The sequence below is a fragment of the Belonocnema kinseyi genome, chromosome 8, assembly GCF_010883055.1.
Source record: "Belonocnema kinseyi isolate 2016_QV_RU_SX_M_011 chromosome 8, B_treatae_v1, whole genome shotgun sequence".
Lineage (NCBI taxonomy): Eukaryota > Metazoa > Arthropoda > Insecta > Hymenoptera > Cynipidae > Belonocnema > Belonocnema kinseyi.
In genome coordinates, this window is record NC_046664.1 from 71,036,373 (window position 1) to 71,063,277 (window position 26,905).

At 25.8% G+C, this 26,905-nt stretch overlaps 1 protein-coding gene across 2 annotated transcripts in view; it reads left to right on the forward strand.

Annotated features, from left to right (window-relative positions):
• LOC117178829 (protein piccolo-like) overlaps nucleotides 1-26,905 on the forward strand; it is a 60,081-nt gene that overhangs the window by 14,273 nt on the left and 18,903 nt on the right. For both annotated transcript variants that reach the window (XM_033370324.1, XM_033370325.1), the window contains exon 2: nucleotides 10,629-10,918. In XM_033370324.1, the coding sequence (XP_033226215.1) occupies nucleotides 10,722-10,918 (197 nt within the window). In that variant the 5' untranslated portion in view covers nucleotides 10,629-10,721. The remainder of the gene's footprint in view (nucleotides 1-10,628; nucleotides 10,919-26,905) is intronic.

The window sequence follows — 26,905 nt, forward strand, 5'->3', positions numbered from 1 at the left end:
CGCCAATTAGCACAAATGGTAAGTTCCGACAGTGCCTACAAGTGTGCCTACTGGCCGCTAGATGGCAATACCGGTTTCATATGTATACACCTGGTATAAAGAGTGAGGACTCAATTTGATGCATACTCCTGAAAAAGTAACAAGAATCGAACGACCAAATTTGGACCAAAACAAAAAAAAATGCTCCTATTGTAATCTGAAAAAATAAAACTAAAAGTTTCGCACGAAAATAAAAAAGAGGAAAGAGAAATGGAAAATCTTTCCTCTTTTTTATTTTTGTCCAAATTTAAAAAAAAAATCAGATTAGAATTGGAGCACTTTCGTTTGTTGTGGTCCAAATTTTGTCGTTGGATTCTTGTTTTTTCAGAAGTTTGCATCAATTTGATTATTGGACAATAGGATTTTTAATTTGTATTTTAATATAATTTAAATTTCTTACATTTTAAGAAGTCAATTCTTCAAATAAGATGTTTAATTTTATTCGATGAAGAAAATTAATGCGAAACAAAATAAGTATGGTCAAAAACATGGCTTATGAAATAAAAAATTGTGCATGGGAAAATTAAGTTAATTTTCTGTCCCTATTTAAAAAATCCGATGTAGGAAACTATATAGAGGAAACTATTTAGGAAACTATATGGGATAAACTTTCTCTTGTCCAATTTTTTTAGAATTTAATTTGTTTTCAAAATTGTAAAATATGATAATTTTGAATGTTGAAGTTGGGAAGAAGTTTGGAAGTTGAAGAACTGGGAAGGACATGTCATGAATTATAATTTATAATATGCGCTTCCCCATCGCTTAACTTTCAACTTGAACATTCGAAATTGGAATATTTACCAATTATGAAAACAATAATAAAAAAAAGTTGAACCTATGGGAAAATGTATATAGGATTCGGGCTCAAATTACTATATATAGTTTTCCACATGGTTTCCTATGTAGTTTTTCCCATGTTTCAATGTTTATTTAAAAGATTATTCTTTTGTCTATACATGATCAAAATTTCTATTTATTTATTGATAAGAAAATCCAACTAATTTGGTTAAAAACTAATCTTTTTTGGTTGAAAATTCAACTATTTTCTTGGTATTTCGTCTTTTCTTCTAGAAAACTCATTTTCTTGTTTGAAAATTCAATTTTAAATGATTAGTATTAATATAATAAGGTATCTATTTTGCTAAAAATGCAACTATTGAATAGAAAATTCTTTTCTTTAGATTAAAAATTTAACTATTCATTTTTGGTTAAATATTGATTTCTTTTCGTTTAAAGATTCAACTATGTGGTCGAAAATTTATCTAATTTGATAAGAAATTCGTAGTTTTTTGTAGAAACCTAATCCTCTTGGTTGGAAATTAAACGATTAGGTTAAAAATGTATGTATTTTTATTTACATTCTCATCCTGATGAGAAGGTATTAGTTTTGTCTAAAAAACGCTTTTCGCGGATTCCATGAAATGTCGAGATTTTGAGACCCCCTGGATCAGAAAAAATAGTTTTTACGTCGGTGTCTGTTACTTACTTTTATTAGGATAAGTAGTTTTTGTTTTATTTTTGAAAAACAACATTGAAAATAAAAAATATATATTTGAATACAACGATACAAGCTACGAGAATAAGTGAAACAAAATGTATTCAACCAAAAAAGATTTACAAATTTTTTACGAATATTTTTTTGTTAGGAAGCGTAGTTTTTTTAATCGTAAAAAACAAGAATAAAAATAAAATAATAATTCTAAAAAAAGAGCTTTAACCAAAGAGAATTTACAATCGCAAAATTACAGTTGTCGATTCATTGATCATTAATTTTGAAAGGTCTGTGCACGAATGTGGGAGAAATGCAAAGAACGAGCACGAAGCGTGAGAAACAACAATTGCGTGTTGTAGGCACGCTAAAACTTGCGAGCCGCGCGCGCAGCGTGGGATGTGAATGTGTCCGCGCAAGGGCAGATTTTTAAAAATTAATTGTTTTAACTGAAAATTTGACCATTTCACTTTTGGTTAAAAATTCATCTTTTTTGTTCAAGTTGAGTATTCAAAGATTTTGTTCAACATTCATATATTTTTTTAATTCAACCGTTCCTGGTTTCAAACTAAACTCTTTTTTGGTTACAACAACGATACATTTTTGGTTGAAAATTCAGCTTTTTAAGTAAGAAACTTAAAACCTTAATTGAAAGTTGGATTACTTTCTTAAACATTCATTTTATGGGTTGCAGATTCATAATTTTTATTGAAAATGTATCCCTTTGGTTGAAAATTGAAATACTTTGTTGAAAATGTATTCTTTTTCAGTCAAAAATAATTTTTAAACTGAAAGTTTAAATGTTTGGTTGAAAATTTAACTGTTGGATTGAAAATGAACTTTTTCTATTGAATATTTATATTTTCAGATTCAGACTTTTATTTTCGGGTTGAAAATGTATCCATAATGTAGAAAATTTGATTTTATTATGAAAATTCAAACTGTTCTGTAGAAAATGGTTTATTTTTTTTTTTATTGAATACTTAACCATTCCATTTTTTGTTAAAAATTGATCTTTCTTAGTTTAAAAATTGAATTATGTGTTTGAAAATTTATCAAATTTGTTTAATTTGTTTGTCTATTATTTGTTACAAATTCATCGTTTTTGGTAAAAATTTAATCTTCTTTGTTGAAAATTAAACAATTTGGTTAAAAATGTATGTATTTTGTTAAAAACTTGTCTTTTTTAGTTGAAACTTAATCTTCTGAGTTGAAAATTCCTCTTTTTGGTTGAAAGTTCAACTAGTTGTTTGAAAATGTATTGTATGTATTTTGGTAAAGATTCGTTGATATTGCACAAGTTAAAAATTTTTTCAATAATATATTTTTAGATTACAAATAACGAAGATTCTCTCCTTTCCAGCTTTTTCAGGCCTAAAGTTGCAGAAAAATTCGTAATGCTAGTTAGTGGCTTCAATTATTTAATTAATTTTGTAAAGTATCTTATAATTTCCTAACATCTTAGAAGTATGAAAAAAATAAAGTATGAAGAAGAGTACGTATCAAAAGGGTCGAGATGAGAAGTAAATGGCGAGCACAGTGGACTAATTGAACTAATTGCGTTTGTTAAAGTCATAAGCATCTATTCACGTGATGTATCTTGCAAACTCAAAACATCTGTAAACTTTTATGATTTATATTTCCATTAAACATCAACACGTATTGCACAATCAATGATAATCAGAAATTTATTGAACAAAACTAAAAGAAATAATTGAACTAAGAACTAAGTCTATAAAAATAGCTCAGGGGATCACAGTTCGCCAGCAATTTAATTGTAAATAAATACATTGCAATAAAATATTATAATAATTGTAATAAGAATAACAGCGTAATGAAAAAATTATGGAATGCAGCACTTTTATAAGGAACCACAAATATGATTAAACTAGAAAATACTTTTTATATAAAAATATAAAATTAATATTAACTCCAAATTTGTATCCCATTATCTAAAATAATGGAAAAGAAAGGCTAGCACAATTTTTATGATAAAATTGATCACAATTCATATTAGTTCAGAATTAATATTTATACAATGTTTTTTTATAGACCATCAAAATGTTGCAGTTTTGTTAAAAAATACCAATTTCTGACGGAAAAAAGAAAAACACTAACATATCCTAGCGTCCAAAAATTATAAGTTTAATTTTTGAAGTCAAATTATTGTTCATATATTATAAATAATCTTCTAAATCCAATGATTTTTTATTGAAAGGAGAAATTTTAGACGACAACAATTAAAATAACAACCTTTTGTGTGTCGCTTAAATAACAGGTTTTTTATGAAAATTGATAAACATAATAAATTGTTCTCAAATTGTAAATCTTCTTTAAATTCTATACCAATTTCTGGTGCAATAATGGTTAATTTAGTGACTTTAACTGATAATAATAATAATAATAATAATAATAATAATAATAATAATCTGAAAATGTGTATGGGTTTTTTATTTTAAAATCCAATTTTTCACGAAAAACACAAAAACAACATAACGCGAAAATGTTTAAGATTGTAAATCTTCTTGCGAATCTATATACATATTTTCAGTGAAAACAGATAGCTTGACCGACAATTATTGTACACACATTTTATTTAATCTTCTTTGAAATCCAATAATTTTTACTAAAAATATCAATTTCCGATGAAAAACATTAACAGAATCAAAAATTGTTAAAAGATTTTTAATTTGTTTGAATTATAATTATTTTTGTTTGAAAATATCGATTCTCGATGTGAATGAACAATACAACCTAAAACTGTTAAAAATTACGAATATTTCAAATCTAAATGATTACTGAATAAATAAATAAATAAATATAGATATATAAATTATTCTAAAAAAATATCAATTTAATTTAAATACAATTATTATTTTTCTTTAAAAATACTAATTTCAGGTGAAACACCAAATTCCAGTAAAAAATTTTTTTTTGGAAATTAAAAAAAAAACAAGAACCCAACACAATCAAATTTGTGATTTTAAAAAAAATAAATAAAAACGAGAGATTGTTGCAATTCTTTTTAATGTTTAAAAATCACGTAGTTAGAGTTGCATGTTCGAAGCTAAACAATTAAAATTTTGATGTATTCTGAATTTAATTTCTTGAATTTTAATGATTTTTGCAACCTAAAATTGCTTAAAAAATTATGAACCTTTATAATCTAATTATTTTCGTTCAAAAATGTCATTTTCTGGTAAAATAAATAGTAACAAAATCAAACAACGCAACTTGAAAAAAGGTTTAAATTATTGAAAATTAGAAATGTGATGATGAATTTTGTTTAAAAATGCGTATTTCTATTGGAAAATACGAATAGAAAATCTAAAATTTTTACCGATGTTAAGTCTCTTTTAAAACTTTATTATTTTATATTAAAATTCATTTTTTTTTAATAATAACTTTCAGCGAAAATCACTAACATAAGTCATGGATAATATTTTCAATAATTTATTCAAATTTGAGTTATATCGGGAAACTGCAATTAATGAAAAGTCAATCAGGTTTCCAATAATAAAAATGATTGCGAGCTTTTTGGGATATATCATTGTACCACTTTCTTTAAATAAAAAAATGTTTTTATAATTTAAATGTTATAAGAAAAAAGTACATATCTCATTAAAGTGTGCGATATCTTTTTCGTCCTCTTTCGTCATGTTATATTTCCTATACTTTATTTTTATGGGCAAATTCTCTACAAGTTGGTTCTGTTTTTTTTCTTTGAATTGTATTTTCAAAAACGGGGGAAAAGAGAAATTGGGGAATAAGGGACTTACTGTGATCCCTACTAGAATTATTTACTCTATGCACTTTTTATTTTATATTTAAAATTTATAAAATTGATATAAAAGGAAATTGAATAATTTATTAATTTTGATTTTAAATATTAATTTGTTTTGTTTATTTGATCAAATATCAATGATTTGAATACAGTTGATAAATAATAGAGTTTAACTTGAGTTAGTATTATAGCGATGTATTGATGCAATCGCGACCCAATTACATCGTCTGGTTAGCAAGGGTATTGTTTGTGCCCACCAGCATCTTATAAGAACATGTATCACTTCACTTATGCTAAATTAAAGCGCAGTCCAGCCTGCATCAGGATTGCTCAATTAAATTTCAATCATATATTCACACAGAAAACAATTTTTCTTAAAATAAAAAACGGTTTTCTTGGATATAAATGAAAATTTGGTTGAGTCAAACAAATGTTGGCTGATTCAACAAAATATTTTATTGACCCAACAAAATTTTTTTATTGAATGAACCAAATGCTTTATCTAACAAAATATCTGGGTTAAACAACAAAATGACCAATACGTTTTTTTTAGTCTGAACGCGCACAGCCTATAATTTGTGCCTTCTTAAATTTACTTGTTGCGAATTTTGTGATTTTGCGCACTGTACTTCAAAAGTCGATATTTCAAAAAAATACATGCATTTTCAACCAAACTGTGCAATTTTCAACATAGAAAGATCAATTTTCCACAAACAATAGAAGAGTTAATTTTCTAATTAAAAAAATTAAATTCCAATTACAGAACGAATTAATAAAAAACTGGTTGAATTTTTAACCAAAAAAATTAATTTTCAAACTAAACGGTTAATTTTCATCTAAGAAGAATTACTTCATACTAAAAAGGATTAATTTTTAACAACATATATGAATTTTTAACAACAAAAAAAGATACACTTTTAACTAAAAACGGAATAGTTATAAAATAGTTAAATTATCAATTAAAAAATGCCTTCCAATAAAATGATGAATTTTTAACCAAAAAGAAACGGAAATTTTCAACAAAGTGGTTTAATTGTCAGCCAAAGAAATGAATTTTTAACTAAAATGACGAATCTTTAATCAAAAATAACAATGAATTTTAACTAAAAAAGATAAATTTTCAATAACAAAGAAAATACTTGAATTTTCAGTTAAAACATAAATTATCAACCAAAGAAATAAGTTTTTAACCAAAAAGATGAATTTTTGAATGAGTTTCTACCAAAAAATAAGAATTTTATACTAAATACGTGAATTTTCTGCCTATAAGTTGAATTTTCAACTAAAAAAGATAAATTCTAGTAACTTAACCGTAATTAGTCACATTTCATTAGAATCGCATTATAGTCACACTGGGACAACGAAAAATGAAATGTTTTTTTTCAACGAATTTTCTACCAACAAATAAGAATTTTCTACTAAATATGTGAATTTTCTACCAAACAGTTAAATTTTCAAATACAAATTTTGAACAACAACAAAAAAGATATGTTTTTAACAAAAATAGAATAGTTACATTTTCAGTTAAAAAATTAATTTTCAACAAAAAAAAAAAGAAATTTCAACATAAAAGTTATATTATCAACTAAACAAACGATTTCAACTAAAAAAGATAAATTTTAGTAATTTAATCCTAATTAGTCACACTTCATCAGAATCGCATAATAGTCACACTGGGTGAACAGTACCCCAATCATGAGTCCCAGAAATCTAAAAAAAAGGTTAGGGATTCTTTAATGATTGCAAAAGATGATCTTTTAGTTTTTGCAACCGAAATCAATTGTTTAAATAAAAAAATATTTTAAAAAACGGCTCTAACCAAGCACTCTACGAGGAGCTCGACAATTTTTCGGGGTTATGTTCACTCCGTGTGACTAATTAGGGTTAAATAGAATAATTAAATTTTCAGTTAAAAAAATGAATTTTCAAGCAGCCAAATAAATTTTTAATTTAAATTATGAATCTTCAACGAAAAACTCATTTTCACATCAATGATTCGTTTAAAAAAAACCAATTTCCAGCTCAAAAACGAATTTTCAATAAAATAGTTAAATTTTCAACCTAACAGATAAATTTTCAACAAAAAAAAGTTTGTTTTCAACTAAAATGATGAACCTGTAACAAACAAATTAGCTTTTAACAAAAAAAAGATGACTTCTAAACGAAATTTAACAAAATAGTTTAAATTTCATCTTAGAAAGATTGTTTAGTCAATTGAGAAAAAAGTGTCATCCAAAATGTTGAACTTTTAAGAACAAAAGTGAAATTATCCACTAAACAGTTGAATCTTCAGCCCAAAAATATGAATTTGCAATGAAAATTGAATTTTTAACCAAATAAAATTTTCAATCCGAAAATAAGGTTTCAAGCAATGTAAATTAATTTTCAACCAAAATTTTCTTTTCAAAAAAAATTTTAATTTCATCCATATGGTTGACTTAAAAAAAAACAGTTAATTTTTCGTCCCACAAAGAAAGAACGAATTCTCTACCAAAAACATTATAAAATAAAAAAATGGTAAGATTATACGTTTGAAATACTTACTCGCAAATATAGTTTTTTTATTTTTGGATCATGTCAAATGTCGTAATTCAGTATGTGATAAATATACCAGTCCTAACTATTTTTATTGCCCTGAATGTCAGTTACGCATTATCTGTGGGATTTCACTGTTGACTCAAAGTTCCGTAAATATTTGTTATCAATTAAAATCCTGACTATGGATAACAACGCGTGTGCATAGAGCGGCGATTTATCAAGATTTACTTTCATGCGATATCCTTTGCACAAAGTGTATCCACAAATATCGAGATCGAACAATGAATTAAATTCCAGACAGATTAATCACTCAATTAATCTAATTAAAATTTTTTAATTACAAATTTTTAAAATTTATTTCATCCGAAAAAAATTAATCTTCTGCCATAAAAGATGAATTTTCAGCAGTCGAAATAAGATGACTTTTTAACGAAACAGTTAATTTTTGCACAAAATTGTTGAATTTTCAGCTTGCAAAGAGGAATGTTCAATCAATTGTTCGGATTTTCACACAAGTTTAAACTTTAACATAAACTTTTAGTTAAACTTTTAAACAAATAATTGAATTTTAAACCTATACAAAGATGAATTTTCAATCAAATGGTTAAATGTTCAACAAAAAATTTGAATTTTTAACAAACTATTGAAATTTTTAATCAAATAGTTGAATTTTTAACCTACAAATATGAATTTGAAAAAATGTTACAATTGATATTTCATAAAAAAAGATGAAATTTCCAGAAAAAGAAGACGAATTTTCCAAGAAAAGAAACCAAGAAGACGAATTTTCAATCAATAAGATTAAATTTCTACCAAAAAAGATGAATTTTCAACAAAATAATTTGGTCTTCGAGAAAAAACTAAAAAAATTTATTTTTTATTCAATACTTGAATTTTTAACAACAACAAATTAATGTTTAACTAAACAGTTACATTTATTCACATATATTTATTCAAGAAACAAATAGTTAATAAATATTTGACCAAAAAATTGAATTTTAAACAATATATTACAATTTTCAACAAAATAGTTGAGTTTTTAATCAAATAGTTAAAATTTTAACCTACAAAGGTGAATTCAAGAAAGAATTGTAGTAGTTGATATTCAGAAAAAAAATGAAATTTCTACAAAAAGATATTAATTTTAAAACGAAAGTAACGAATTTTCAACCAACATGATTATTTTTCTGCCAAAAAGAACAAACTGTGACCAAAATACATGAATTTACAAACAAATAATTGAATTTTCCATTGTAAGAAAAATCAATTTTAAATTAAAAAGTTAAATTTGCAGTAAAAAATTTTAATTCAGCAAAAAAATGTATTCAGTATAGTTCAATTTTCAAACAGATGAATTTTTAACTAAGATGATGAATTTTCCACCAAAAATCGATTTGCAACAAATACCAATTTTTCAGTCAAGAAAGAAAAAAATCATCCTGACTTTTCAAATATGAAGCCAAAAAAGCCAAATTTTTTATAAAAAATCTAAATTTTCAACAAGAATGTTAAATTTCAACCAAACAGATGCATTTTTAATAAAAAAAAAACAATTTTTAAACTGAGAAGATTAGTTTTTTATCAAAAAAGACGAATTTTTAACTAAAAATGATACATTTTAAAGGAAAAATGAAAAAGGTACATTTTCAGTTAAAAAAATTAATTTAAATAAAAAAATGAATTTTCAACCAGAAATGAACTTTTATTTCAACTTTTATCTGAGTAAATGAATTTTTAATTTAAAAATATCAAGTTTTGGACCAAAAAGACGAATTTTCAAACAAAAAATATAAAATTTCAAAAAAAAAGTTAAATTTGAACCAACAAAGATGAATTTTTAACTGAAAATAATTAATATTTAACCAAAAATGGGACATTTACATGTTCAGTCACAAAAATGAGCTTAAACAAAAAGAATGTTTAAATCAACCAAAATATGAGTTTTCCACTAAAATTATTATTCTTCATAAAAAAATTATGACAATTACAGCAAAGAAAAATTGTTTTCAACAAGCAATTTTACTTTTATCGAAAAAAGATTAAATTTCTGCTAAAACAGATGAATTTTTAAGCAAAAAAGATGCACTTTCAACAACAACAAAATGTTTAATTTCCAACCAAGAAAAATTTCAGTTGAATTCCCAGCCCAAAACGAAATATTTTCAACAAAACAGTTAAAGTTTCAACCAAATAGGATCTTTTTGTAACAAAATTTTTGAATTTTCAAGCAAATGATAAAATTTTTAATTAAGAATGTGAGCGCCATGAGGAAGCAGTTTAAGAAACCCGAAATAGAAATACAAGGCAAATAAATTACTAACAAGAATATTAGATCAGTGTGGCCGCAAAACTTAATTTTCAGAATTTCTTAAAAACGCACTGCTCTGACCAATTTTTCATTTTTCCTGAACATTAATATTCAAAACCCATAATCCTATACCATGTAACATTTCCAACATGGAATCTTTTATAAACGGAATAAAACAAATTTTATCCAAAATGTCAAATTTATTATCTTGACAGTTATTTGAATAAATGACTTTTTGACTTTTGACTAATTGACTTTTGACTTCTTGACTAACTGACTTTTGACTAATTGACTTTTTGACTAATTGACTTTTGCAAGATTTATTTCTCAAAATCCCTCAATTTTTCCTGACTTTTCCTTAAAAACAAAATTTCCTGATTTTCAAATTTTCCCTGATCTCCACCACCCTGATACTTAATATTAGCACAAGAACAATACTTACTAAACTTATTTTTCTAAATATTTTGCAGATAATATCAAATCTGAAAAAATGAGGAGATCCAAGCACTGAAAACCCAAATTATCCTCTTGAATTTAACAGTGAAAAAATTTTTTCGAAAAAGATGTCATCACGACGTCCCAGTATTTCCATCCACGATTATCCGGAACATTTAAATCCCTTCAAAGAGGCCAGTCCCAGTGTCCCATCACAGATTTTTAAAGAGAAGAAATCCACAGAAAAGGAAACAAAAACTAAATTTTGGACTTTCGGCAGAGGAAGGAAAAAAAGGTCACACAGCTTTTCCATAAAAAATACATGGTGAGTTGAATTTTTCTTGAGTTTTTTATTAAAGAAGATTTAGTTACCTGCGGTGGCATAGATTATTCTTTTTTTTAAAGATTTAAATCAAATCTACTTTCTAATGAATAATTTTATGCAATAACAAATAACAAAACATAAAAAGATTCACAATTTAAAATTAAACTTAAAAAATCACCTTCTCGGCTCATTAGAGGCAAATATAACAAAACTTTTTCCTCAATATTTCTCAGTCTTTTTTATACTACTAAGTAACCAAAATGTTTTGTCGTCAATCAATGACTATTTATAAAAATACTTAAGCTATGAAAAAATTAAGATAATACTTAAAAACAACATTTTAACAGACATTTATAAATGGTGATTTAATATAATGTACTCCATATCATTGGTGAGCAAATTATTGTTCTATAAAAGAATTCTTTTTTACTTGCAAGCAAAAAAAAAATCATCGAATTAATAACCCTATCCCATATTTTTCTGCATTTTGAGATATTTCTTTTCAAATTATTAGCTTTGTTATCCTCTCTCTTTATAAATAGCATCTCCATGACTTCTCTTCTTTTTCTGATTTCTTTTATGATACAGAATTTTAACACCATTCCAATTAAAGGCGTGACCATGTGTAATTTTATGCTGAGAAAGGACTGAATGATATCTAGGACATTTGTGAACATTATTTTGATGTTTTTTTTCTAATATATAAACAGTATTACAGTTTTTGCAATTAACTTTGTAAATAACTCATTGTTTATCTAGCTTCTCATATCTTTATATTCTTCGAGATTCTCCCAAAATAAGGAAGAACAACATATTTTGATAACTGTTTTTGTTTGTTATATAATTTATTCTGTTATGCACATATTTATTAATAAAATCAAATGGATAATGTTTAAGGAAAGAATTTGTTTGCATAATTGAATAATATTTCATGAAAAACTGGATTTGATAATTCAAGGGCTCTATGAATCAAAATTTGTGTAACTCCTATCTTGTTTTGAATAGAGTAATCGAGAGAAAACAAATATTTTTCCTAAGCAAGTAGTTTTTCTAAGCCAGTCTGTGATAATGTGTCCTTCATAAGTTTTAATTAAAGTCATATCAAGAATATGTTATTTCCATTGAGTCTCTATTGCAATATATAGTAAATTGTAAGCTTGGGTGTATGCTGTTAGAAGCATTTAGAATAATATCAACATTATTTTTATCTACACTAAGTGCTAAATCATCGACATATCTTACATAAAAATCAATATTAAAATCAATTTTTTTAAAACTTTTATTCTCTGAATTCCGCATAACAATATCAGCTAAAATAAGAGACAAAACCGTTCCTTTTGCAGTCCCAAACTTTTGTTTATAGAAATTATTATTAAATTTGAAATGTCCTGAACGAAAAACATATTTGATAGCATCCAGAAATTGTTTTCTTTAGGAATTTTAGTATGAATTTCAATCAAATCCTAAAGTTTTTTTTATTTTAATTTCAACTCTTTCATAACTTTTTAAAAAAGCATTACTATTTTTAATCGAGGTTTCTGTGATTTCTAGAAATTTTTTAATAATTTTACTCAATAACTCTTCCAATTTTCTACTTGGAGAACCTATTATGGAAATAACTGGTCGCAAAGGGAAGGCAGTTTTGTGGGTTTTGACAAGGTCATAGGCTAAGGAAAGAACAGTATGCATTTTATCAATAACACATCTTTCAGTATTATCACCTAAACATTTTTCAGTTCTCATTCTCTTTAAAATTTTAAAAGTTCCTTTTTCTTTGTGGCTTAAGTCATTTATAATCATATAATCGAAAGAAAAGAAAAGATAACTAAAATATGCATTCGAATTTAATTCGAAGTCAAGACAAAATATTTCAATGATTGAAATAGTTGGGAGGTTTGAAAAATATTTGTCAGAAAATTAATAAATATATACGTAGTTTACTGCAATCTTTTTTCTGAAGTTTATATATATTTTGACGAATTATTTAATTTTCGGGTGAGATTTGTATGAAAATTATTTAATGAACAGGCAAAAATAGCGCGCTTATTCCGTTTCTTATTTTGATTGTATATTTATCAAATTAAAATATATTCCAGTTTGAAGTACTTTGCAATATCATTGATAATCATAAATTAAAACAAATATTTAAAAAACAATATCGGCTATACAATTTAGGTTTGTTTAAAAATTTTAATTTTAATCGGCTTTCAGTAATCCATAACATATTCATTTAAATGTGAGATTTTATCCCAGCAGAAATTAACAGCAAAGACAAAAATTGTGTTTGGAATGTTCATGAGTATCTTGCAATATTTGCAATAGAAGAACCTTTCATTTTTAATATGTTTCTTCAGTAGTTCAAATTTGAAGATTTACAATTAAAAACTCTTTAATTTTTAAAATATGTAAATAAAAATTCTTAAATTTTGATGATTTTGAAAGTCAAAAATCAAGTTTTTTCTAAATTTTCCAAATTGTAAAACTTAAAATTTGCATGATTATTATTGCTATATTTTATAAATTAAAAAACTGTTTAGTATAACAGATTTACCATACAAAGCTCTACAATTTTAAAGAGTTATAATTTAAAACTCTGGAATTTTAGAGATTTATAAATAAAAACTCTTAAATTTTGATTATATTGGAAACTAAATTCAAGTTTTCCATTTTATAAATCTTTAAAACTGAAGAATTTTTTAATATAAATTATCGGAATTGCAAAAGTTTTTAATTGTAAATCTTCCAAATTGAGGTATTTCGAATGCAAAGCGTCAAAATGACAAAATATTGAATTGTACATTGCCAAATGGAAATTCCTTCAATTTTAAAGATTTATAAATAAAAATTCTTAAGTTATGCTGATTTTTGAAATAAAAAGTCAAGCTTTCCATTCTAAACATTTCAAATTGAGATATTTCGAATGCAATACATCAAAATTACAAAATATAGTGAATTTCAATTTGTCGAAATTGAAATTTCTTCAATTTTAAAGATTGATCAATAAAAATTCTTAAGTTCTGATGGTCTTGAAAATATGAATTCAAGTTTTCAATTATAAATCAGCCAAATTGAAATATTTCGAATGCAAAGCATCAAAATTGAAATCTCTTCAATTTGAAGCATTTATCAATAATAATACTTAAGCTTTTATAATACTGGAAATTAAAAATTAAGTTTTTAATTATAAATCTTCAAAATCGAAGAAATTTAGAATTTAAAGCATCAAAATAACATAATTTTGAATTGTAAACCTGAAATCTTGCATAATTTTTATTTTTAAATTACGCAAACTAAAAACTCTTTAATTATTAAGATTTATTCAAAGTTATTCAATTTTAAGTATACATAAATACAAATTCTTGAATTTGGATGATTTTGAAGATCAAAAGTCAAGTTTTCAATTCTAAACCTTGCAAGTTAAAGAAATTTATAATGTAAAACATCAAAAATATGATGCATAAATAAAAATTCTTAAATGTTAAATTTTGAAAGATGGCGATTGTTTTAATTCATATGTGAATTAAAAACAGAGTTCGCAAATTGAACATTTTTCCACTTTATAAGTTTAGACGGCTTTCAAGTTTTCGGTTAGGAATGTACTAAATTGAAGAAATTTCGTATGTAAGTCTAAAAAATTACAGAATATTAAATTGTAATACTTAAAACTTGCATCACTTTTATTTATTAATTTCCAAAATTAAAAAATTATTAATTTTAAATATATAAAATTCAAAGATCTACGTTTTTGAAGGTTTACAATGAAAAACTCTTAAATTTTCAAACTATACGATTGCAATTTATTCAATTTTTAAGATTTACATTTTAAATTTGAAAGTATATATAATTTTGAACGTTTTTTGTTTTGAATAGTGCAAATTTGAATATTTGCAATTGAAAATTCTTCAATTTTGAATTTTTGTAATTGAAGACTCAATTTTGGTGCAATTTTGAATGTTTTTTTAGAATAGTTCAATTTTTTAAATTATTAAAAAAACTTATTCAATTTTGTAGATTGGAATTCTAAATGGGAAATTGGAAGTCATAAAGATTTGTGAGAAGAAAAATTTGAGAAGTTTGTTGAACTTGAACTCGTATCAGATTTGGCGCGAATCCAGGTGGCACAAATAACTTTCTGTGCTTAGTTCAAAAAATAACTTCGCTCGTAACAAGCCTGGATTGTTAGTGTATAGTAACACAAGTCTAGACTTGCATTTCAATTGCAAAGACATCATTATCATTTTTGCGTAACCGGTTTAACATTGTAAGGATAATAATGAAAATATAGATAATACATTCTATAAGTGGCAAAAATGAAATTCATTGTCCTCCAGCTAAAAATATATATTAACTAATAAAGTAGTTACCAGTGGAAAAATAATAGAAGTCGTAAATCCAAAATAAGGAAAAAATCTATCAAACTAAAGGATAATTACTGCCATTTATTAATTATTATAGATAATTTAAATCGCACTAATCGTAATAAAATTAATTAAATTTTTGTTCATAATATTTTCTAATCGAGTGGTTCATTTTTAATTAATTTTTTAATAATTTGAAATATTTTCCTAGATAAAAAAATTATTGGAACGAAATTCTCGAAAATATGTCAAAAAAGAATGAAAACTTTCAATTATCCCAAAATATATTTCAAAGTTTTAGAAGTTTTGAGAAAATTAAAAAATAATTTAAAATTTGGAAACTTTTCCACAAATTATAAGAAAATGTAGATTTTTGAAAATCTTCAATAAAATTTTAAAGCGTTTTAAGGGTTTTTAAATGTTTTAAGAAAATCAATGTTTCTTTTAAGATTCCAGGAAAAATTTCACTTGATTCTTTGTTATGAAAAATTAATTTAAAGAAAAATAAAAAAAAAATTAACACATTTCTAATGATATAATAATAATAATAATAATTTTAAACTTAGTACTTCAACAGATTTAAATCAAAATGTTGATATTTGAAGATTTTTTACAAAAAATTGAGAAGCTTTTTCAAAATTTTGAAAGGTTTCGACAGAATAACAACCTTTTCTGAAAATTTCTACGAAAATTTTATAAGCTTTTTTTAACAAAATTTATTTTGAAAGCATTTTTAAAAAGATTTCGAAAAGTGTAAAAAAAAAGCTGGAAGGTTTTAAGGCAGTTTTTTTTTAATTTGCAATTTTTCCAAAATATGCGAAAAATTTAAATAATTTAAAAATATATTTAGAAGTTTTTAACAAATTTCGAAAATAATTTTAAATTGGAAGCGATTTATAAAATTTAATCAAAATGTAGTTTTTTAAGATTTACAGTGAAAAATTAACTTCAACAAATTTTTAAAAATATTTAAGAATATTACAAAAGATTTACGAAATTAAAAAAATAATAATACAGGGATTGATGAAATATTCTAACATTTTTTCCAAACATCGAAAAGTCCAAAACAGTTTTTAATCTATATCAATATTTTCCTAGAATTTTACAAAACCCTGTGAGAAAAAAATGCTTAGAAATCTTTTAAATCGTTGCTCTACATATTTCTGAAATCTTCAAACTTTTTTTTGAAATTCTTTGTAAATTATTTTTCCCTTCAAATTATACTGCAACTGTTTGGAGTGAAACTAAAATCTTTTTTATTGAGGATTCAACTATATTGTTGAAAATTTGTTGTTATGAACTCAACTGTTTTTGATTTTAAATTAACCGCCTCTTTAGATAGAAATATCAACTAATACATGTTTCCTTGAAAATTTATCATTTTACTCTAAAATTCGTTTTCTTTGTAGAAGATTAATCTTTTTAGTACAGAAAACTCATGTATTTGGTTAAAATTCAACTATTTAGTTGTAAATGAACTTTTTGTTGAAAATTCATATTTTCGGGTTAAATTAAAAAAATTTGTAGAAAATTGGTCTTTCTTGGATATAAATAAATTTGGATGACGATAAAAGTTCTTGTTGAAATTTTGATTCGACATATCTGAATGTTTAAAAATCTGTTTGAATCTTCTCAAGAATATTAATAAAATTATGTTTATACAACCTTAAAAACAAAGAAACCTGAAAAATAAATAGTTATTCGAAATTTTTTGTTTTGTTTTAAAAGCTATTTTTCCTCTCAAATTGAAAAATAAGACTACATTGATAATGCTAGTGAATTAAAAACAAAGCTCACAAATTAATATTTTTTCCAATTTAAAAGTTTAAAAAGTTATCTTATTCATAAAAATATCAAAAAGATTAAAAAGGTTAAAACATTGATTAACTTTATATAAATCATTTATGGCTCCTATTTTGATCGACGGAAATGTTAGTAAGGGTGCGAAAATTATTTTGGTGACGGAAAACGGAAATAAAAAAATAAGAAAGTAAACCGGAAATGTATAAATCTAATGTCAACGTAATCCCGAAATTGCATTAACATTAAAATTGGAAATACTCAATTAGATTTTAATTGCCGATATAGGTCCATATAATGGGCCTTTGATAAATTAATATGTACCATCGAGTGCAAAAGAAATCTACGACCATTATACTCTCTTTGAAAGGAACCTATTTTTATGATTAAGAAGCTCGACCGCCACTCGTCCAAAAAGCTCTTTCGATGACTCGTGAACAACTTTTCTGATGCCAAGACTTAAAACGAGATACTTAAAGAAAAAAATTCAGAAATGTACTTTATCAAATCGGAAATGAAATTCTTTGTTTCGCTTTTTACTTGCCAATTTTAGACTTCATACTCATTCCCCTCATGGGGTTTTCAAGAAACTTTCCCTTTTCTCGTTTTTTCACTGAAATGCAAACTGAATTAATAGAACCTAATAAGAAAATCCAATTATTTCTGTTTGTAAGTTAATTATTTTTAATTTGAATAGAAATTTTTTTTTTTATAAAAATCATATTTTTGGTTAAAAGTTTATTCTTTTTTATTGAATTCGTCCTTTTAATTTGAAAATTTATCTTTTGATGGAAAAGTAAGATTTTTAGTTGAAAGTTAATTCTTCTTAATTCAATAATATACTCTTTTACTTTGGGTTTAGAATACATCTTTCTGGTTAAAAATTTAATTATTTTGTTGAAAAATCAACTTGTCTTTTTTTTAGAGAATTGGTCCGTCTGGATATAAAATTCATCTTTTTTTGTTCAAAGTTAATTATATTTGGTTGAAGAGTCTATTATTTTTTTTACAGTTAAGAAATCATCTTTTTGGGTGGAAATTTAATTACTTTCTTGAAAATTGAACTATTCTGTTAATAAGTCATCCTTTTTGGTCGGCATTAAATTCGTCTTTCAGCACAGAAAACTCATTTTTTTTGTTGAAGAAAAATCATCTTTTTTCTCACAGTTAATTATTTTTTATTGAAGAGTCTACTAATATATTTTTGGCTCATAATGCATCTTTTTGGTTCAAAATTCATTATTTTGTTAAAAATTGAACTATTTTCTCAAATAGACATATTTTTTGGTCAAACATTCAACTGATTTGTTGAACATACGGTTTCAGGATAGAAAAGTCGTCCTTTCAGGTAGAAAATTATTTTTTTTTTGTAGAAAAATAATTTTGTTGTTTAAATTTGATTCTTACTATCTGAAAAATCTGATTGTATATTTTGTGTTTTGAATTCATCAATGTGATTGAAAATTTAATTGTTTTGTAGAAAATTCAACTCATATTTTTTATAAAATAGTCTTCTTTTTCTGGATGGAAAATGCATATTTTTTACTTGAAAGTTAACTATTTTTAATTGAAGAGTCTATTATTATTTTTTCAGTTCATAAATCATCTTTTTGGTTAAAAATTTAATTATTTTGTTGAAAATTTAACTATTTTGTTAAAAAGTCATCCTTTTATTCGGCAGTTCTAGTCGTCTTTTTGAATAGAAAATTCACTTTTTTTGGGTTCAGACTTAATCTTTCTAGCTGAAAATTTAATTATTTTGTTAAAAATTCAATTATTTTTGTTAAGAGACATATTTTTGGTTGATAATTCAACCATTCGCTTTTATAGAACTCTTTAATTTTATTGTATAAAGTCATATTTTGTATAGTTAATTATTTTTAACTGAAGAGTCTACTATTATATCTTTGGTTCAGAATTAATCTGTTTTCGTTAAAAATTCTACAATTTCTTTAAAATTTAAACTGTTTGGTCAAAAAGTCATATTTTTTGGCAAAAAATTCAAATGTGTTGTTGAAAATTTTGTTTTTTTAAACAGAAAATTCGTCCTTTTAGATAAAATATTGATCTCCTCGTAGAAAAGTAATCTTTTTTCGTCGAAAGTTTATTGTTTTTAATATAAAAGGATACTCTTATATTTTGGGTTTATAATTCATCTTTTTGGTTTAGAAGTTACTGTTTTTGTTATAAAGTCATCCTTTTTTGTCAAAAATTCAACAATCTTTTTGGATAGAAAATTAATTTTTTGTTGAAAAGTAATCCTTTTTTATTAAAAGTTTATTATTTTTAATTAAAGAATTTACTATTATATTTTTGGTGGTTCAGAATTCACCTCTTTTTATTAAAAATTCTATACTATTTCGTTGAAAATTCAACTATAGTGAAACTCTTCTATAGCGCCGACAATTTTGGGGCTGACGGTGGGTGGGAACTAACTCATTATAGCCAGATCCGGATGTAAACAGTCTGGGGCGCGTAAAACGTTTCGGGTGGATTTTTTTTAGATTCAAAAATTATCTTTACTAGAAAAGTCTTTTTTTTTTGTTGAAATTTAATTCTTTTTAATTTAAAAGTCTGCTCTTACATGTTGGGTTTATACTTCATATTTTTTTTATTGAAAATTACATTATTTCGTTAAAAATGGATCTACTTTGTTAAAAAATCATCTCTTTGGGATGAAAATTTAACTGTTTGATTGAAAATTACACTAATTTGTAAACAATTAATTTTTTAGTTCAAGATTTATCCCTTTGGTTGAAAATTGAACTATTTATTTAAGAACTCATATTTTTTGTTCGAAAATTTAGTTGAACAACTTTGTAAAAATTCAATTTTTTCGTTGAAGATTGGTTAAATATTTAACTATTTTTTCAAATTACCTTTTTTGTTGAAAATTCAACTATCGGGTTGAAAGTTCAACTAATTTAGTCTAAAGCTGAACTGCTTTGTTGAAAGTAAATCTTTTGGTTGGGAATTCATCTGTTTGGTTCAAAATTGGATTAATTTGTTGAAATTTCATATTTTTTGATTGGAAATTAAACCAATTAATATTAATTTAATTCAATTGATTTTTATTGTTATATACAGAATAAAAGAATTGGTATCGAATAAATTAGTAGTTGAAAATTGCACTACTTTGTAGAGAAAAATATTTTTTTTTGTTGAAGATTCATCTCTTCGGTTGAAATTTTCACTAATTTGTTGAAAATTAAAATATTTGGTTAAGAACTGATCTTTTTTCGTCAAAAATTCAACTACCTGCTTGGTTGAAAGCTGAACTACTCTGTGAAAAATGCATTTTTTGGTTGAAGATACCTCTTTTTAGTTAAAAATAAAACGATTTTGTTGAAAATTAACTTTTTTGTTTAAAATTCAGCTTTTTTGTATATTGTTTTTATTAAAAATGTATTAAAATATATTTTGGTTAAAGAATCAACTATTTACATTGTTTGTTGGGAATTATTTTTACTGGTAGAAAAATCAACTATTGTTCTTTGAAAGTTCAACTACCTAGTTGAAAGTGGCGAATTACCTTTTGTTAAATATTCATATTATTGTGTTGAACATTCATTTCTTTTGGTAGAAAATTTATCTTTATCTTGTTGAAGATTCTTCAACCATTTTTTCCAACGCAATATATTTCAACTTGAAATGTTAAGAATATGGTACCTACATTAATTTTATTAAAAATAATGTATTCCCCTATTATTCCCATATTTTCGTGAAAAATAACCCTACTTCGTCTGTTTTGGGAGTATTTTCGCCTGAAGTCTGCAATTTTGTGCAGGGATTTGTTTTTTGGAAGCGAATTTAAATTTAATTAGGTTTTATTTCCGATGAAAGATAGGGAATAAATGTTTAATGAAAATAAACATGATTTTATAGTAAGAAATAGATTTTAACTGGTCTCGCGTAAGCTTAAAGAATTAAAATTAAAATGTAGTCTGATTAACAAATTTACTTTTTTTTTAAAATGAAATTGAAGATTTTAGTGTTTGTTCCTATAAGTGAAAAGGGGGCTTATTTTTATTATAAAAATATAAAAGAAGAATTTCTTTGTAATCAGGTGTATTTAAATCACGAGGAACCTGAATCTAAAGATTAATTCAGGCTGAGCAGTATGTTTACTTGCGAGAAGGATCGTGGGCCGGAGGGTTATGGGTAATGATTAAAATAAGAATGCTGAGCAATAAAATTACGTAATTCCTGCGATATTTATGCGTACGGAATTATACGGATGTTGGCGCCTTTGTTTTTGAATATTGAATATTAGATGAGATTATTACTCTCTACGTTATAATTATTGAGTACATAATTTATATTATTTAATTTTATAAACAATAATTTATCTTATTATCATCACTTGCTCCCTTTTTTATTAATTTGAATGGAAGACAGAAATTTACAATTTCGATAAGAAAATGAATTCATTTTTTTTTCAAATTTTGTTAACTAGTCAGAATTCATTAAGTTCGAAAGTTTATAATAATAATAAACATATCATTTTCAAAGTTTTTAGTATATATTAAATTTCCATAATGAAAAACAATGAAAAATGAAGAAAATAATGTCTCAAATTGAATTATTTTTTATTTGAAAATTTTCCAAAATTTAACTTTGCAATTAAAATTGAAATGGTTCAATTTTGAAAAGTTTAATTAACAAATGGAAAATTGTGGATTTTTAAACGATTAATTCATTCCTTGGATTCCTCTTTTTAGGTTTAATTCAACTCTTTTTGATTGAAAATTAGGATGTTTTTTCGTTGAAATATTAAACATTTTATGTATCATTGTAGTTGAAAATTCAACTATATGAGCGTAAATTAACTTCATTGTTGAAAATTCATATTTTTGTATTGGAAAATGAACAATTTTTTAGAAAATTTATTTGGTTGAAATTAAACTTTTTTGCTGGAAATTCAATTTTTAATGTCTTTAATGTATTGACACGGATTTAAATTTTATTTTCGCTAAGATTTCTCTTCTAAAATTTGTTGCAATAATTAGTTGGTTCTTTTCGTTAAATTTATGAATAAACTTTAAAATTAAGTGATTCTTTATTTGGCAGTACACCTAGAATATCTTTAAAAAGCTTTTTTTTAGAAATTACTCAAGTTTAATTCCTTTTTATTCCGTTCTGAATATTGTCCCCATTGAAACATTTTTAAAATTCTTAATATTTAAATATTTGCGCAATAATGGAATTACAGATTTTTTATATTTTTAATGTTATGAAATATAAAATCCAGGGATGTGCAAAGTTCTTAAAAATAAAACCAAGAATCCAACGACCAAATTTGGACAACCACCATAAAATGTTCAGATTGAAATTTGAAAATAGATAGCAATTCTCCTAAAAAGAAAAAAAATTTCTTTTTTGGACAAAAATAAAAAAAGAGGAAAGAAAAATGAGAAGGCAACCAACCAAATCCCCTTCCTTCCCTTTTTTATTTTTATTATTGTCAAATCACAATAAAAAAATTGTAAACAAGAATCACCAACGTTTCGGCACTTATTTAGCACCATTATCAAGGCAAAAAAATGAAACAGATAAAATAAAAATATTCGATCAGGAAGGAACAGCAACGTATTCACGATGCTCTCTTTCACACACCCAAGAATTTGTTGATTTTTGATTCTTTTTTTATTCTCGGGTGTCAGAAAGAGAGTATCGTAATTTCATCGCTGTACCTTCCTGCTCGAATTTCTTTTTTGCCTTGATAAGGGTGCTGTATGAGTCTCGAGACGTTGGTGATTATTTTAATAAAAATTTTCTTTTATTGTGATTTGATAATAATACAAATAAAAAAGACGAAAGAAATAAAACAGAGAGGGACGGGGATTTGGGTGTTTTCCATCTCATTTTTCTTTCCTCTTTTTCATTTTTGTTCAAAAAAAGAAATTTTTGTCTTTTATTTTTTAAGAAATTTTTTAGATTTTTTCAAATTTCAATAGGAAAATTTTATGGTGGTTGTCCAAAATTTGGTCATTGGATTCTTGGTTCTATTTTCGGGAATTTTGCACAATAATTTGGTTATTGGACGTTAAATAGGATTTTAAATTTGATTTTCATCTCATTAAAATTTCTTCAATTTAAATCCAGAGACGTGAACTTCGCGTGCATTTATTATTGTTATTTCACCATTAAACCAAATCCCTTTCGGAGGGATCTCTCTAGCAATCACCCCAGACGAAAAAATTCACAAAATCATCTGTCATAGTTCGCCACAAGGTGTCAATAATATCCTGATATTGATATTTTTTGTTTAGCCTCCTTAAATTTGAAAAAAAAGCTTTATAAAAAAATGATTAGGGAATTAGGGCAAAAATGAGATAGCGATTCCTAGTGAGAAGAACGACTTCTAATAAACTTATTTCGGTCGCAGTATGCGGATTGTGGGGCTGGCAATGAGCTACTCAGTACTTACAGTAGGTACTCACATTATGTTATCATACGCAGAATAATCTACCGCTCTGTTCTCGCTCGAGTAATTGCAGTGTCTTTTCCATCTTGATCCAATAATCCAACTTTGAAACGAATGACGCATCAATGACCTGCATTTCCTTAGTTATCGGGTATTGCTTGTTTACACAAATCCGCAGAAGTTGAACTGAAAGGAACTCTGTGTGACTTTTGTTCAAAGTGCAAGGATGCATCAATACCCATTTTTACAGACTGAATCATCCCTAAACCACATTCCACTAGTCCACATATGACATACGTATCCCCACTCCTATTTGTTAAATAGAAAATATCAATGTAATTTTCATAAAGGTCAATCGAACAATGGATAATGAGTTTAAACTATTCACGGCTAGCTTCGATTAAGTTAAACCCAAAAGTATTTGAACATACAATTTCTCGTTTCCACATGTTTCGGGAATGCCCCCAGGTTATTTTGAGTTAAGAAAGAAAAAAATCGTACTACGCATTTTTAAGATAAAAAGACTTTTACATTCTCATTCATGAGAGTGTAATGTAATCGACCAAATTTTCGATCTCTGGTTTTTAACGGATCTTTACGTTTCGGCACGAACAGAATCCAAAAATCACACAAATTGGTCGGTGTCTGTCTGTTTGTCTGTCTGTTTGTCTGTATGTATGGTTACCTGAATGTTTTAGCCACGCTAACTTTTGAAGAATTTGTCCAATCGAGTCCGCATTTTATACACTTCTGAAGATCCCTAAAATGAAGGTTAAGTTCGTTAACCAGACATTTTCAACCAAAATTAAAAAATTGAGAGCATTTTAAAAAATTTCAATTTTTTTTTTAAATTTTACAAATGTTTGTCAAAGTTTCTTATAGATGGGTAAAAGACTTGCAAATTATCTAAATAAAATTAAACAACCACAGCAAGGTCCTATTAGGATCAGGAAAAATAATGAACATTATTTTGCAATATCTGAATAAGCAGTACCCGGCGAAGGTACACACAAAAAAAATGTAATAGACTTTTGATATAATAGTTTTGAACATAAAATGTAGAAAATTTCGCATTGTGGTCTGTGCACAAATGTTGAGGGTAATACAAAAACCGAGCGCGGAGCGCGAGATAAATATATTATCGAGTGCGAAGCGCGAGAACAACAGTCGCGCGCCTTAGGCGCGCTACGAGAATGTGCACGCAAAGCGGGCGGATATTTTTATTTTTAACAATAAAAAACTCATTTTTCTTGAAGACTAAGAAAAATATAAATAGCAGTTAATTGATTAAAATTGTTCAGTTTCTTGAAAACTATTAAATTGTACCCTTTACAGATGTTTATATTATTTAATTTAATACATTTTTTTAATGGATAAAAATCGACTTAAATAGCATTCAGATTGAAGAAGTATGATATTTTTAAATGCATTTTTTCTGAAAAAAGGTCATGTCACATAGTTCAACTGGGAATCGAACCACAGAACTTCCGATTGCCGGTTGAGTGCTTTCCCATTAAGCTATTAGAGAGATCGAAAGAAGAATTTTTTTCAGAAATACACGTAATCTCAAGCCAGGTGTGACATTCATGATAGGAGTGATTTAAAAAAAATCTGTATTATCATTAGAGGTAGTTACTATCGGTCAATGTAGAGGTCATTTCACAGTCTATGAAAATAGAAATCAAAACTATCGATCAAGTTAACTCTTCAAATAACAGAAAATACTTAACATCATTTCTGACTAGATAGAAAATAAATTAAAAATTTGTAAGGATAAATTCTTCTGAAAAAAGACCTACTAACTTGGCTTCACTGGGAAACAAGATTCTTATTTTGATTTCTCTAATAGCTTAATGGGAAAGCACGCGACAAAATTAATTTAAAAATTTAAAAAAATGTATTTTCCATCTAGTGAGAAATGACGTGAAGTATTTTCTGTTATTTGAGGAGTTAACTTGATCGATAATTTTTATTTTCACAGATTGTGGAATGACATCTACATTGATCTATTGTAACTACCTCTAATGATAATACAGAATCCTTGAAGTTTAATATTTTATTTTTAAAAACATTTGTTTTTAGTTCACTGACTATTTAAAGAATATGACCCATGAGATTATTAAGGTTCCTGAGATGTAAGTAGATAAACTGGGTTTTTATCTCTAAAATCAAAAATAATATAATTTTTACCAAACCAGAATCTCATTTTTCTCGAAAACTATGCAAAATATGAATAGCAGTTCGTCGTTCAAAATTGTTGAGCTTCCTGAATTTATTAAACTGTAACCTTTTCCAATGTTTATATTGTTTAATTCAATAAATGTTTACAAAAATATAGAAAAAATGGATAAAAATCGACTAAAATAGCATTTAGTTTAACAAACTTTAACCATTTTTTTAACTTTTGTTTTTTTCCACTCACTATGCAAAGAACATATTCCATGAGATAATTAAGGTTTCTGAGCTTCAAAGCAATAAAAACTGGGGGTTTATCCTTAAAATTAAAGAAATATAATTTTTACCCGTTAAAAATCTCATTTTTTTCTGTAAACTATGAAAAATATGAATAGCAGTTAATAGTTTAAAATTGTTCAGCTTCCTGAAAACTATTAAATTTTACCCTTTACAGATGTTTTCATTGTTAATTTCGATACAATTTTCCAATAATATAAAAAAATTGAAAAAAAATCGACCTAAATAACATTTAGTTTAACAAACTTTAACATTTTATTTTCAAAAATATTTTTTTTTTTAGTTCACTGATTACGTAAAGAACATGCCTAAGTTGATTTTTGTCGGTTTTTCTATCTTTTTTTTGGTTTGTTCAAATACACTAGGAGAATGTATGGGAAACGAGGATGGAGGAGGGGAAGCAAGAGGAAATTATGAGAGGAGAAGTGAAAGGAAATTAGTGGAAATTAGTGAAAGGGGATTAAGTGGAAGCGAGAAGAAATAAGACAAGTGGAAGTAGGGAAATGAGGGGAAGTGAGAAGAAATAAGACGAGAAGTAAGGAAATGGGGAGTATGAGGGAAGGGGACGTAGTGAAAATTAGGGAAATGAGAAAAATGAGGGGAAATGAGGGAGGAGTAGGGAAAGTGAGGGCAGGGAAAATAGGGGAAATTATCCGGAATGCGTGTAGGGGGAGTGAGGGGAAGTGGGACTAAATGAGGGAAAGAAGGAGAAATTATTAGACATTCGGATGAATAGAGGAGGAGAAGTGGAGTCTAGGGAAGGGAATTATGGAAAGGGGAGTGTCAGCTGGGGGAACGTGGAAAGGGGGAAGTAGAGGAGGAAGGGTGGATTGAAGGGTTAGGAAGTAGGAGAATGTATGGGAGTAGGAGAGGGAAAGTATGGAAATAGGAGGTTTGAACGACTTAATTCATGTCTTGATAGGCTACAAA